The following is a 14075-nucleotide window of genomic DNA, read 5'->3' as shown; positions in this document are numbered from 1 at the left end:
GGTTGTGAAGGGACGATATTAGGAGGTGTCCTGCTGCCGGGCTGCCTTGTACTAGAGGTGTAAAAGCAAGAGGCTGTCGCTGAATGCTGCAAATCATTACCAATTATAACCTTAGCAAAATCCATATTTTGTGCTATGTGTTCTGCCTAAGCAAAGCTCCCTGTGAAGCTGCAGAAATTATTGCTCTTGCCATTACTGACTGTACGGTCTGTCTGCAAGCGACACATTTCAGCGGGCAAAAGATCATCCCTGGTTTGCTGAGTGATTTGGGGTTTTCTGGATAAAAAGTAGCTCATAAATGTAAAAATCTTGCTGTTAAGTCAGGGTGACTGCAGGAAGAAACTGTCCATCCCAAAACTTTTTACATCGGGGAATCTGTGATAGGTATTAATCGTTACGGCTGGCCTTTCATCGCGCTGGAGAGCCTGCAAAGATATGAGTGATTTATCTGCCCTTTAACAAAGGATCGCGAACTCCTTAGGTGCAGTTATCCTCGCAGGGAGTTTCCAGGGGAGGGGGCTGAGCGCGCGTGGGGTATCAAGCTTATTAAAAAAGCATAATTCTGCAGAAGTCAAACATTTTCAGTGAACCTTTGTTTTTCTTTGTCACTGGTATCGGATGCACATCGGGTCCTTTTGCCAGCATGCAAAGGCGCCTGCCCAAAACACCTTAAACAAGAAAACCAAATAGCAGCTACTTCTGTACCATTGTTGTGGCATCCATTCTGCAATTATTTAGTTCAATTCCTCCGTCGAGCAGCCACCTTTAATCTGTCCTGTTGAATGCATGCTCTTCCTGCATTTGTTTTTAGGCTGGCTGTTTTCTTTCCCCATCGCAGCTGCTGCCGGGGACTCCTGCAAACCTCCTGGATGCGTTCTGCGGACACGGACGCGCGTTGCGGCTCGGGAGAGGACACATGGGACGCTTTAGCCCGCTCTGAACCTGAGTCTTGCATGCTGTGAAATCCCGGGGTTTCATAATATGTGATAATACGTGGGTTGCCCCGCGCTCGTGCTCGGTAGGATGCCAGGCTGTGCTTATCAGTTAGAAAGGGGTGGCAGGAGTGCTCTCGTTTGGGATGTTCATGAAGGGAGATCTGGGGCTGCTGGGGGAAGCTGAGTTTTCGCTTAAGAGGTAGGCATGAATTTAAAAATTCAGGGAAATTGTGCTAATTTTATTTGCTTAGTAACATAATGTGGATTTGACTTCTATTTTTTTTGTCTTCTCTTTCTTAGTATTTAATACCTAATGTTTTTAAACCTCACTAAACAACTAGACTTAAGATATGGTGTATAGGATAGAAAGGTAACCCTTGCTTTTCTCAGTGGTGAGGCATCCCTAACTTGCGGTGCTTTTGCTTCTCAGTGCATTGCCTTTTTCATTAGCTGGGGAATAAAAAAATCCTATAAAAAGGAAGGCAAATTCTCAAAATGTGTGAAAACAGCAGCAAGTCCTCATCCAGCCTTCCGGGTGGGTCAAACTAGCTCTCATAAAATCTATTTTAAATTGGATTGCCGGGATTGCTTGTTGTATTTTCCTGTAGGTGGCTCAGTTGCTTGCGAGGTCTGCTCGGTGGCATTGCCGGTGCTGTTTGCAACCCCTCACGGTGCGTGGGTTTTCCCTGTGGCTTTAGCCCTATTTCTTTGTCCTTTAAAGCCTTGGTGTCGGAGGGGACGCAGAGCAGTCCTTCCTGTTCTATAATAATAGGGTTGCAATCGCCACCACCCTGCAGGCTGTTTTGCACACTCGTATCGCCGAAGAGGAAAGTATTTAGCCATCCCTTCCCATCTGCTTCACCTGCTGAAGGTTTAAAGGAATCCTCTGTTGCTCACTTTAAATGACACCGCTGTTTTCTGGGAGATGATTGGGATTTTCCCACACCAAGATGCTGGTTTATGGGAGAAATGTGTTTAGCAGAAGCTTTAGCGCCGGGAGAAGAGCTCTCCCAGTGCTCGCTGCCAACACCATATTGACAGTGAATAAAAGAGACGCTGTCTAGACTGCCAGTCACTGAGCTAACAACTGCTCCGCAGGATTTTGAACGGTGGGAAGACACGCTGCCTCAAAGCCAGTCCCGCCTTGAAGCCGCCGTTTGCCTCTTTGCCGGGCTCTGGCGATGCCCTTTGCCAACACGCACATCTCGTGCTCGTGGACCCTTAGGCGCTGTTCTCCTTTCCATCCGCATTGCACGGTGCGACGAGGGGGTACGTAGTCTTATATTTGTAGAGATTGATGGGTGTTTGCCCTCCGTAGTTAATATCTTCTGCTGAAAAACCCCAGTGATGAATTCAGGCATGTTCTGCATTTACACGCTCGAGCCTTCTGTACGGGTGTTGAGGCAAGCCCTTAAGCTCTGTGCTTGCTTTTCATAAATCTTACTCTTTTCCATCACCCTTTTATGTTTTGATTAGTGTATCTTTGTTTCCAGCTCGCCTGTCAAAAATAAAACAGAGCTCTTGGCGCTATCTGCATATTCATCTTAATTCGGGAGAGGCGGTGGCCTAATTTCTTCAGCGCAGGTCAGGGAGCCAGAAACCTCCGGTATTGTAATCCCAGTGCTGTCGAGGGCTTGCTTGACCTTGGCTTCTCGGTGCTTTTGTTCCTTTACCTATAAAATGGGGTTAATTGCCACTGTGGTGCTTACGAGCCAGGCACTGGGACACTCACTTTTGTAACGTGTGAAGGCGTTTGAGGTTGCACTGGGAAGGTATGTGCTACCTGGCCAGAGGGTTTTCTGCTGGGTGTGTATCTATCGATGTAAACTCCTTTTTTTCCACCATTGAGAGAGAGAAAATATTTTCTATATTGTTGCAATCGCTGTTTAGCAAACAGATCTGCCTTTAAATTCTCTTTGGTGTGATCCAGCCCTGCTCCTGGGCAATATTTGCTAGATGGTTAACGCCATAGTTGGCAGCTTTCATCAAAGGCTTTGCACCAGGAATTACGCGAACTAGTTCGGAGGTGGCATAAAAATTTATTTGATGTGATTAGATGAGCGGACATCGCAAAAACACGCTTTTATTGTTAGACACGCAATACATGTTACGGCCGAGCAGCTCATCTGCTAGGAGTTAAGATCGGGAGGAGAGCATCATTTGCACTGCTCATACGCTGATAATGTCCGTGTCGAGATGGTATTAGATATCTTGGTCCCCTGCTTGCTAACAAAGATAAAAACATTGCATCAGTAAACTGCTGCGAAGTCAGCAGTCCGTCTGAAAGCTGTGGATATCGATTTAAATTAAACCTTGGCTACAGAGCCTACACTAATACATGGCTTTTTCCAGTACATCCTCCGTTTTTTGGCCTGAAAGTCAGTACCCTTGAGCTCATCTTCACTTCAGATGACAGAATCATTTAGGTTGGAAAAGACTTTTAAGATTAAATGTCTCAGGGCTGCTCATGACTTATATTTCTCAAGTCAGTAGAGGAACATTGCAGTTTGTGAATCTAGACTGCAAAATAACTCTTTTGCAAACATTAAATTCTTCCCCACCCCTCCTCCTTGACGTGTGTGTGCTAAGCCAAAGACCACGTCGTGGGGGGGAACCAGAGGCTTGAATGTGAGCGCTTGCATGACAAGTTGCCCCGCTGGTAAACCCTGACCTTGACCTAGCATTTCCTGAGCGCTAAAACTTCATTCTTGGTTCCCGCAGCGAAACATTAAGCCTGAATTTCGTAGCGGTGTTGGAAACCTAAATCTTGACTGCTTGTCCTACTGCTTAAAGCAGAGATTGCCCGATTTACATGGACAACATTGCAGTGTGGGTATTAGCGCTGATTTTTTAAGTCTCCTGAAGCGCTGGTAGTTCGTGAAGGAAGCTGCGTGGAGCAGCGTGTGTCTGTCTCTCAATGGGCTTTTGCCAGGGTTGTTTTGTAGAAACAAGGCTTAGGCAGTTTGCTTTCCCTCTCACACTTATTCCCGATCCTGTTGCCCTTCTCTGCCTGATTCAACGAAAGGATAAAGGTCTCAAAGATCCTGAGTTCCCCCAAGTTTCACAGGATGGGAAAGGGAGAGGAGAGACCCCGCTAAAGGCAAGAAAGCTCAAAACCCTGGAGACCAGAGGAGCTACCGGGGAGGAAGAAGGTCCGACCCCCCCAGTCCGACCACTGCAGGCAGCAGAGGCTCACCCGCAAGCGATGCATTGGTAGGAAATGACATTTTGCTGCTTCCCGAGCTGCCTGTTTTGCTGGCTGAGCTGGAGGAGGTGGATGCGATCCAGGGCTTTCCCGGCCAAGGAAGTCGTGCGCCGGGTCGGACTCTGACACTTGCCGCGGGCTGCTTTCCTGTGGCAGTGTTTGCTTGACACGTGGGCACCTCGGGGACTGCGGTTTCCTCCGTGTGGGCAGAGCTTAGTGGGAATTGTGCTGGGGAGCAGCTGTTTGGATTCGTTGGGTTATACTGTGCAAAGAAAAGATTGTACTTTTTAAAAAATAATCCCAACCGCACTGAATAAACGGTTGTCAAAAAATCAGGAATTAAGTCACCCAATATGTTTGGATACCTCCTGCTTTTGTTAGCAAACCCTTTTCGAAGATATTTCCATACTTTACATGTTATTATTTTGCCCGAAGAAAGGCAAAATTTCTGGGCTGTTTGGGCATAGAAATGGGCATCGGGCTGTATGGAAATGTAAATACAGAAATAATGCTTCCGAGTTGAGTTTTCAGACTTATTTTGCAATACTAGACTGGTTTTTAGATCAGTAGCACATGTTTTCCTCGTGGTTCAGCTGTAAATTTGCCTTCGTTTGCCTGAAACGGTTATACAGGTTAACCAGTTCTAGTGGCTTTTGTAGGTTGAAGAGATGTCTGTAGAAACTAAGGAGTGCTGTGTCATTTTTACAGGCTGTCCTCAAAATAATTAATTTAACTGCAGCTTTCCAACTGCTGCTCCAGACCTGGTGCGCTATCTTAACGAAGGAGGGAGGTGACAGTTATTTCCAGGATCTGCTGCCGTGTGTTCGCTTGGCGTTATCGAGCAGGAGTTCTTGCTGATAAATCATTGCAGGCAGGTTTGGATAGGTACCGAAAATCGCATCAGATGTTTTTATCCAGACAGCCACTTTGCAAACTGTTTATCCTCAGACAGCATATGTTACAACAGGAGAAGCATCTGCACTTGTAAAATCCTTTCTTTTCAAGTCTCAAAGCCTTTTATTTGCTTGTTTAGGGATCATTCTTCTTTTCTGGCTAGCATGCAGTTTTGCCCTCATTTTGAAATGAATCATGATTATTTGTTTTGATAGAAAAACTTCAGGCAAGAATAATTCTAATTAGCGGCTTGCAGGGAGCCGGTAGAGGGAGTGTGTGAGCCCGAAATACTATTTATTTACGTCCCTACAAAATTTAGGGTGATTTCAGTAGAGGGGATGGATCGCACGAGCAAACCTAGATACAGTCCAGCCGATTATTGCACCCGAGCAGAACAGTTTGCAAAATGGGTCAAATTTGGGTCTAAGTTACTGGAATGACCCTTTCTGTGTCCTGAAAACCCCAGTTAGGGTTGATATCAGACTTGTTAATTTTCGGCTTGGTTGGAGGGATGTAACGTTGTTGAGCGATGACTGAGATTTCAGAGTTGGAGGCTTGAATTTTTATCAGGGAAACCCAAAGAGCATGGTGCCCCATGTACAGATGCCTGGCCCACTGAAATCACCTTTTTAACCTAAGGATAAATGTATTTAATGCCCAGTGTGATTAAACTGGGGGTTTGTTGGCCAACAGCATGCGTGTGAGCTCAAGCAGTACCTAAATAAGTAAAGCAGCTTCTTCTGTGGTGTTAGTGCTTATCAAGGTTTCGAGGGGTTTTAAACACCTTAAGCTGTTTTAAGGGTAATAACACTGTCAAAAGAAACTAGAAAGTCTCCAAATCCCATTTCTCATGGACGCATTTGGGGGGTTTTGTTGGATGTTGGAGATCACAGCTTGTTTTGCAGCGTTCTGCAGGGATATCTGGAGACGGTCTTGGTGCCTTCGCTTTTTGGTCTGGTTCTTGATTTGTTAATATTTTATTAAGCTTTTAGGCCAATTCTGAAGTTTTGTCCTGTTTATTCCATTAGCAAATTCGAATGACAGATTTTGCTGTGTACACCTAAGTGTGGTGTCTAATATTAAACTCTGCTCTTTCCTGTTGTTCTCATGAACTGTACGCTAATGACAAGGATATAAAACATGTGCTACCTAGGTTTGTATTCCTATAATAAATCCAGAATAAACCTCAAATTTTCTTTCTCATTTTCTTTCAGTGCTTTAATTTTGTAGGAAGATAGATCAGGCAGAATTTATTTTTTAGGTTGCTGTGCTGTTTGCACAATACCTCTTGCTGCATAATGTTATATTACTACTTTTTTTTTTTCCTGAAAGCTTAGAATAAAAATGAGAGGAATCTGGAATAGCTGAGGGTTGGCTCCTCATCATCGAGGTGGGAGGGATTTCTGGTAACTAAACCTTTTTATTACAATAATATCAATTCAAATTCAGTTGTAATCATGCTGTTTCATTACATATGGTGCAGGTTATATGGCACTGTAAAATGAAGTCATGTAATTTTGAATTTGTCTCTGGAGTCTCTATAAAAATACTGGTTTAACAGGCAAAACAGGCGGCAGGGAGGTTGTACTGAAAGTTTTATATGTTTGAATTTTCAAACTTGCAGGTGGAATTTAGGAAACCTTTATTTTCATGGGTGAAGCTAGGTCTTATATGAAAGAAAAAACCAATTTCCTGTTGAAAGGCAGCTCAAGGCAAAAAAAAAAAAAGGAAAGCTATGCTTCAGAGAATTTGTAATTGCCTGTTTTGCAGGGATAAGAAGAAAAGCGTGGTGCAGGTATCCCCGAGGTCTCGCTCGTTTGTCTGGGCGCGATGCTCGTGCGGCAGCGCAGACAGGATATTGCTCATCGTTCGGTTTCCCAGAGGCTTTGTTTTCTTTTTTTGACTAAAATCTGCTTTTTTTCCATTGTTGAACTTGTCTAGCAGTTGATTTTCAAATGCATCGGCTCTGACTGGTGCAAGTTTTGGAGGACTGGAAATGTCATCTTGTTTAACAGTGTTTATCCCTACCCTGAGTCCCGTGGCTCCCGCAGACCTTTCACTCCCTGTGCTGTCTCTTTAATAAAATGAAGTGCTTTATTTTTCCTCTTATATCACTAGAAAAGGGCTTGGGGCTTTTTGTAGAGCGACTCATAGTAGCAAAATCCAAATTTGAGAGGGGGAAGCTGCCATCGAAGTCCTTGACAGCACGGCTGCATGAGACAAGCAACAAAATACCATGCAAAAATAATCCTTCCCAATACAGATAGGAATTTTTTTCAAGGAAGGCAGCCTAAGACTTATTATTAAATGTGTCCGTCTGATGGAATAGGCTTTTTTTTTAAACTGGGCAAGAGAATAAGCCTAAAAGGTCTAAATGACTCCATAAATGCTACCCTGCTGTGCCGATGGGGCTGTTGACAAGCAGAATAAGCAGTTGTAAAGTATGAGGAAGAGTCTGGAGCGGGTTAGAGGCAGTTGCTATCTTCCACCCCTAAATTAACGCCGTAGCTCCTGATTGCCAAGCGCAATTAACTGTTCTGTTCTGCAGAGTCCCTTTCTCCTTCCAGCCGAAGCAGTCAGCCAGCCAGGGCTGGGCCCTTTCACACACCTTTATTATTTTTTTTTCCCTGGGTGAGAACATAGCTTCTACGATTATGTTTGGAGAGAGAATTTTTTGTGGCATGTGAAAATGAGCATTCCCTTATGAGTAATGTGCTCTGACTCAGTACTATTGCACGGCCTCTTATTTTCATTCAAGAACTTTCCCTTGGAGGCTTTTTTCCCCTAAAATCTGTTGACTTTTTTTTTTTTTTAAAAAAAAAAAAAAAGCCAGGTCAAAAACCCTGCGGGTTCAAGCACTACTTAAAACAGCTGAGAGTTGCGGAGAAGAGAAGGTAGTTCAGGATGGGAACCACGGATGCCACCCACGCCTGTGAATTGGGGTCCATGGGACCAGGAGAGATGCCTGCAGGTAGGAAAACCTTCTTGGGTCGAGAGGGGTTTTGCAGGAGCAGGCTGCTGGCTGCCTGATGTCGCTACCGGGCTTCGAGAAGTGCTTAAACCCGGTGGTTTTTTTGCCCGCATTTAATGTTTTTCATCTGTTTGTTCCACTGCAGTGGATAATTACTTTAGCAGAATAAATAGCAGGCTCTTAAATAATTTCAGGAGGAGAGAGAGGGAAAATTGAAGTGCTCTGAAAGGAGGAAAAGAGTTATAAAATGTTATGCCAACTGGCAGAGACACAGCTTTTAGGAAGGGCCAGTCAAATTTTATCAGCGCTGGCAGAGCTCTGTTTCGATTGCCCTTCTAGCGTTTCTTTACGTGTTATTTTAAGCAGCTGCGATTCCTCCTTGGTAGGGCTTTAGGCTAATTTCTGAACGCCGTAAAATGTTTCTGCTGCTGGAATATAAAGACACTTCTCCGGGACCAGGAGGACTGTAGGGTGCAAAATATAATATGATGCTTCAAGGGCCTTGTCGTGGCCTTCACAGCGATCGATCCAAGCAGAACGGGGCTCCTGGATCCGTCCCGGCGAGTTAATTGAATTGCATGTACTTTTGGACGAGACGTGAGTGCTTAAATTCCTTCGCTGCGGCTTTTTGAGTGCTCGGAGATTAATTTTAGCCTGTACACAAACTGAAGCCCAGCTCGGTGCAAGCAGAGAGTGCCTGGAGAGCCAGGATGAGTGAGAAAGCACCTACTGCATCCCCCCTAAATGCAAACGGGACAGAAACACTCTGTTCTGGTCTTCAAATAACTAGTAAAAACACTGGCATGGGATTTTCTCCTGTGGATCTGCTGAATAATTGGAAATAGGAGCTGGCTGGGATGCTTTAGCTCTCTCTTACCAACTGCCTGGGTTTCTTTTTCCTTTTTCGATGTTGGAGTAGGGTTATAGGACAGGGCTTTTGCTGCTTTGCAGTCCAGGGGTGGTTATTCCCAGCCCGCTGTTCCCGTGCCATAAGAGCAAAATCTGCATCCGTGGCAGGTCAAGCTTGAAGGGTTATTTTGACGGCGACTTGCCTTTTGGGAGTTGAGTTTATTGCTAGTCTTGTTTTCCTTAAGAAAAATAACACAGCGTGGGTGTGAAAACTTGGAGAATGGTTATTTCTTATGCTCAAACATTTAGAAAACGAGGATCTAGCAAAGTAGATGCATTGGAATATTTATAATATTATCAAGTGGTCTGGTAAGACAAAACTCGGTGCAGCTTCTGCATCCCCAGATCTGCATAAGCATGTGCTGTTTGAGGCATCAAGGGGTTTCCCTGCTCCTCCTGGCTTTTTAAAATTGGCCTTAGGGATGCTTTTCTAACCCCCAAGCTGTTTTGTGCCTGTGTTGTGTTGTTCCCAAGCCGGCTCCAGAGGATCGAAATTGGGATTTAATAATTGGAAAAAAAAACCTTGCTAGCCAGGCGTTCATGCCTGTGCTTCTCATCTGACTTCCTCCAGCAAGTTTTGGTCGTTATTTAAAGGGTAGATAAAAGCTGTTGGGAAACACACATAATCTTTGCTTCTAAACTTTAATAACACAACAGATGTCTTGTGTGAACCTGTCGAGCCGAGGCTTATGTTCAGTTGTCACCCGCAGGTGTCCCATTGTACCTGATCTGGATGCAAATGCCCTTCTGTTTGGTTTTCTAGCACATTTTTAGGGTGTGAAACGCCTTCTGCTCCGCTTGGGTAGATGTGCTGCTCTGTTTTCCCAAGCCGTGAGGTAGGGACCGACCCTCCTTCCCCCGACCTCCCCGGCTCGAGCGAAACCGCATCCCGAGGTTGGAGTGCCGGCAGCCTTTGGCTTCCTGCCATGCTGTGTCAAGATGGAAATCAGCACATACGCTTCACGACGATGGATGCTTTTGCTTGGGAAAGACCCAACCCTTCTTTTTTAATTATTTTTTTCAGTGCAGCTCTGCTTTTTTTTTTTTTTAGTTTTCCACTTCTTAATCTTTGGGAACTTGTGTATTATCTGCTGCGTCATGCAGTTTGCTGGCAGCAGCAGCGCTCGTGTCAAAGCGTTTGGGTTTCAGCCTTCCTCTGTCATAACATTGACTCTAAGAAGGATTTCTGACATGGGAAAACGTGTGGAGCAGCTGTTAAGATGATAACTGTGAGTTTAATTTTGACGTGGTTTCTGCCGCAGATTGACAGCCCCTAGGATTTTCTGAAGCTGCTTCATCGGGGAACCTGACAAGACTGGAGGGTAATGCTGTCGAACGTAATTTTTCTGAGCATGAATTAGTTGTCATGGCAAGCTTTTCTGCTCCGCGTCTCCACCGTCTGCTATTCCCATGGCTCTTCGGGTGTATGGCGGGGTGGGAAAACCCTGGGTTTAGCTGGGGAAGACGGTTTGCATCACTGGAAGCTTGTAACAGCTTAGCTTATTCCTGATAGCTAGGTGGTAACTTAAATTCCTTCCAGCCATGTTTTCTGCAATACTGAGAGTTTGGTAGAAATAAAATACTAGTTTATGACCAACATGGTGCAAGTTATCTGAATTTAAATATGTTGGGCAAAAAGCCGTGGCTTGTCTTCTCTCTTGAGGAACAGGTTTGCTTCCTGGGCTTGCTGCAGGTGGGATTTGTCCCACGGACTGTGTTGGTCCGTGTCCCATCGTCTCAGTTGATCTGGGGATGGCTGGGCAGCCTCTGCCTCGTGGAGTAGGGAGAAACTCATGCTGAGCGACATAAGAGCTGAGAGCTTGCCTTGTTTTGGGTCCTTCATTACAACCTGCCGTGCTAGGAAAAGATAAAAAGGGAATTTGTAACTGCAGTTTCTGGAAAAGGAAGTCCCTGTGTTGTCCTCATGAGCCGTTATTTTGGTTTGAGCTATCAATGCACATGCAGTGACGGAGCAGTTGCATCCCTTGGTCTTCACCCAGCGGCGTTGGAAGGGAAAACTATCGCCGCTCTCCCCAAAACAGGTCGGCTGCTTCCTAGGAAATAGGGTCCAGGGATTTGTTTTGCAGCAACGGGCATGGGTTTAACTGCACACCATGCCAACTGGGCGAATTGGACGCAGCCGCTTGTTAAGATGGATTTATTTCATCATGTATTTCTGTCATCGGTACGTTACCTTATACTTAAGATGGTCTGAACAGCTGGAGGTACAATATTCAATACTGAAACCTTTCATCAGCAGTAAATCCTGGGGGGGGGGTTTCTTTCTTCACCTACTGTCAGTAAGAACTGTGTGCAAGTATTTAATAATTTAAAAAAAAAAAGAGAAAGAAAAAAGAAAAGTGGGGGGTGTTAAGGGAGAATGGGACAGGGATTTTTTTTCTCCCCTGCGTGCTACTGAGAAGTTGCTTGGGGTAAAGCAGGCTCGCTGGCAAAACTGGTTTCGCAGGGGAGGAGGGGCTGCAAAGCTGTCGCTTCGATCCTGTCTCACCTTGGGTTGCTCTCGATTCCGTGGGGATCCCTTTCCCCATCGCTGCCCAGCCCCGCGGTGCAAACCAACCGGGGCCACCGGTGCGGCAGCGTGATACCTTCTCGTGCCCGGTGAGGGAGCAGGAGTTCGAGAGGCTGCGATTCCTCCAGCGGGTGTTTTTTGCTCTCTCTGGTTCCGTCTGTAGGTGACGGTAGGGCTGAGAGCAGTGAGAGATGAAAAGTGGCCTGAGAAAACGCTGCACCGATGGAGAACGGCTTGTTCCTAAACTGTGTGCAGCTTCCTTCAAAGCTTTGCAAAAACCACCTCCTCGACTTGGAGTTTGCAGGGGTAGAGCTCGATGACCTTTGGTGTAACGTGCGCGGCTTGCGGATCCATTTCTGATGTTATTAATTTTCTTTGTGACCTTACTGTTGCCTTTTGTTTTTTCACCCTGTGAAGCTGTGAAGTGGAATGCCATGGCCAGTTCCTCGGACAGCGAAGATGACGGTTTCATGGCCGTGGATCCAGAAGATGCTGTGGTCGAAGGGACGATGGAGCAAGACGATGAGCCGCATGCTGAGCTGGAGGTCGAGGAGACCAGGCATAACAGATCGATGTTGGAGCTCCCAGAAGAGGTTTTGGAATATATCCTCTCCTTCCTTTCGCCCTACCAGGAGCACAAAACTGCTGCCCTTGTCTGCAAACAGTGGTATCGACTAATCAAAGGTACAAACAGCTGTAGTGAGAGTGCATTTTTTTTAATTGTGGGAACACAGATTCATATCCCAGCTGCTCTTTGCTTTGGCCTCGCCTGTTGTTTTCCCCTCAAACTCAGAAATTCGACTTCTGCAAAATGCCAGAAAAATAGCTACAGCCGTCGAGTCGCTTGCTTTGCTGAAGGCATTGCTAATTGCGCAGAATTGAGCCCCTCGGCCTCTTTTGTAGTTTAAGAGTGAAACCCCAAAACCCCCACGACAGAGCAGCTCACTTACGTTGCTTTTGAACGCTCCCTGTGCGCTGCTGACGTGCGTTCAGGCTTCCTCTCCGCCGTACAGCAGTCCCCCGTTGCCGGTGTCCCATGTCTAATGTGGCTGTAATTGTGCTTCGTTTGCGTCTTGCTCAGTAATTAACGTTCCCAAAGCTTATGCTTTCGGCTGAAAACAAAACCTTGTCTGGTTCTTACCAGCTCTGCTGAAGATAAGTGGTATATAAAATCTACGTTAATACAGATCTACATATTCAGACTTCCTGAAAGAGTAGCCCTGAGATACAGATACTTCACTTTGCCTCCGTGCAGCATTAATTCTGAAGCCTTATGGGGATATTTTAATGCTAGATATATATGATACGACAAATAGGTACATACAGTTTGGGCAAGGATACAAGCAAAGCTATCTGCTTCGGTATTTTTTTGAATACATTGGATGATTTCTGTTATGTTTCTGTTGGGGACACGTGTTTTGATTGCAAGCTTCATTAAAAAACAAGCAGTTTAAGAAGAGACCACAGTTAAATCTGTAGGAAATGAGGCACGCTGCTGCACGAGGGTAACTTGTTTCTTCTGGAAAATGCAGAGCGGGTGTCGGGTGAGAAACGCCTTTGGCAGGCGTGTGGGATGATGTCTAATTTGTGGACTTCTCTGCACATGTGAAAGCATTGCTCAGATTCCAGGCATTTTCTGCCTTGCCCAGAGTTTAACAGGCTGGAGGTTAAAAAAACCACAGCTACTTCAGAAGCAAGCATGGTACAAAATTACTCTTTTTGCATAATTTTGGGTCAGCAGCAGCCCGCACCCCTGTTGAAAGGTTTTTTTCCAAGTGTCCGCAGCCCTTGAGTTGCTGCTTGGGTGCGCTTTCTCACGCGTGCTTGTTCCTGGAGCAGCCTTAAGAGATGCAAAGGATGCAGCTGGAATGAACAAGCACCTGGTGATTCACCCCAAAAGAGACTGTGGGAAACATCCCTGGAGCGGAGGGGAGGGATGAGCAGCCCGAGGCGCAACGTGGCATTGGAGTGAGTTGTCCGAGTCTCAGGGGATGAGTGGTGCTGGGCAGCCGTGCCATTTTTGCAGCAATTATAGCAAAAAAAAAAAAGGGAGTGTAATCGCTAACCTGCTCGTCACAAAGCAGAGAGGTCACTTGAGGTAAACGCTTGATTTGTTTTCTTCTGGTTAATTTTTTCCTGTTTGTCAGGATACATCTGCTATGAAATCCTATAGTTCGGATTACGTTTCCCGCGTGACTCTCGGGGACCAGCTGCTTGAGGACCCCGGGCTTCTTTTTTTTTTTTTTTTTTTTTTTTAGAAAAAAAAAACTTCCTGCTTTATATCCCAGAGTGTGATTTCTTGCTGGAGGTGTTCCTGGCATGGGGCTTTCAGTAAGCAAATCCTTGGGAAAAAATCTTGGCAGGTTGTGAGGGCTGCCGTAGCATAGCGGATGCCACCGAGCATCTGCTGAGCTGCTGCAGTCATAAATCTTCACCAGACCCTTTTCTTTCCACGGGGAGCAGTCTCTGGCCCTTCTCGGCACAAACACAGACACATGTACTCCATACGCAGAATTAATTGCAGCTCTGGGGCTGGCCTGCTGCGCAGAGGAGCTGTTGTCGGCCAGATCCTCTCCCTCGCACAGCTAAGGAGGAATATTTTCACCTAAGACACACTGACTTTTATCACCG

At 45.7% G+C, this 14075-nt stretch overlaps 1 protein-coding gene and 1 long non-coding RNA gene across 2 annotated transcripts in view; both read left to right on the top strand.

The window, feature by feature from the left end:
• FBXO42 (F-box protein 42) overlaps positions 1-14075 on the top strand; it is a 48133-nt gene that overhangs the window by 3837 nt on the left and 30221 nt on the right. Inside the window, exon 2 of the mRNA XM_075172556.1 lies at positions 11862-12128. Within this exon, the coding sequence (XP_075028657.1) occupies positions 11879-12128 (250 nt within the window). The 5' untranslated portion in view covers positions 11862-11878. The remainder of the gene's footprint in view (positions 1-11861; positions 12129-14075) is intronic.
• On the top strand, positions 12135-13694 carry LOC142092465 (uncharacterized). The gene is made up of 2 exons (XR_012677086.1): positions 12135-12760; positions 13284-13694. It is a non-coding gene; the product is annotated as an uncharacterized LOC142092465 (long non-coding RNA).

The sequence above is a fragment of the Calonectris borealis genome, chromosome 23 (assembly GCF_964195595.1).
Source record: "Calonectris borealis chromosome 23, bCalBor7.hap1.2, whole genome shotgun sequence".
In the NCBI taxonomy this organism is placed as follows: Eukaryota; Metazoa; Chordata; class Aves; order Procellariiformes; family Procellariidae; genus Calonectris; species Calonectris borealis.
The sequence above is the reverse complement of the archived record's forward strand: the minus strand, read 5'-3'. Positions and strand labels throughout refer to the sequence as shown.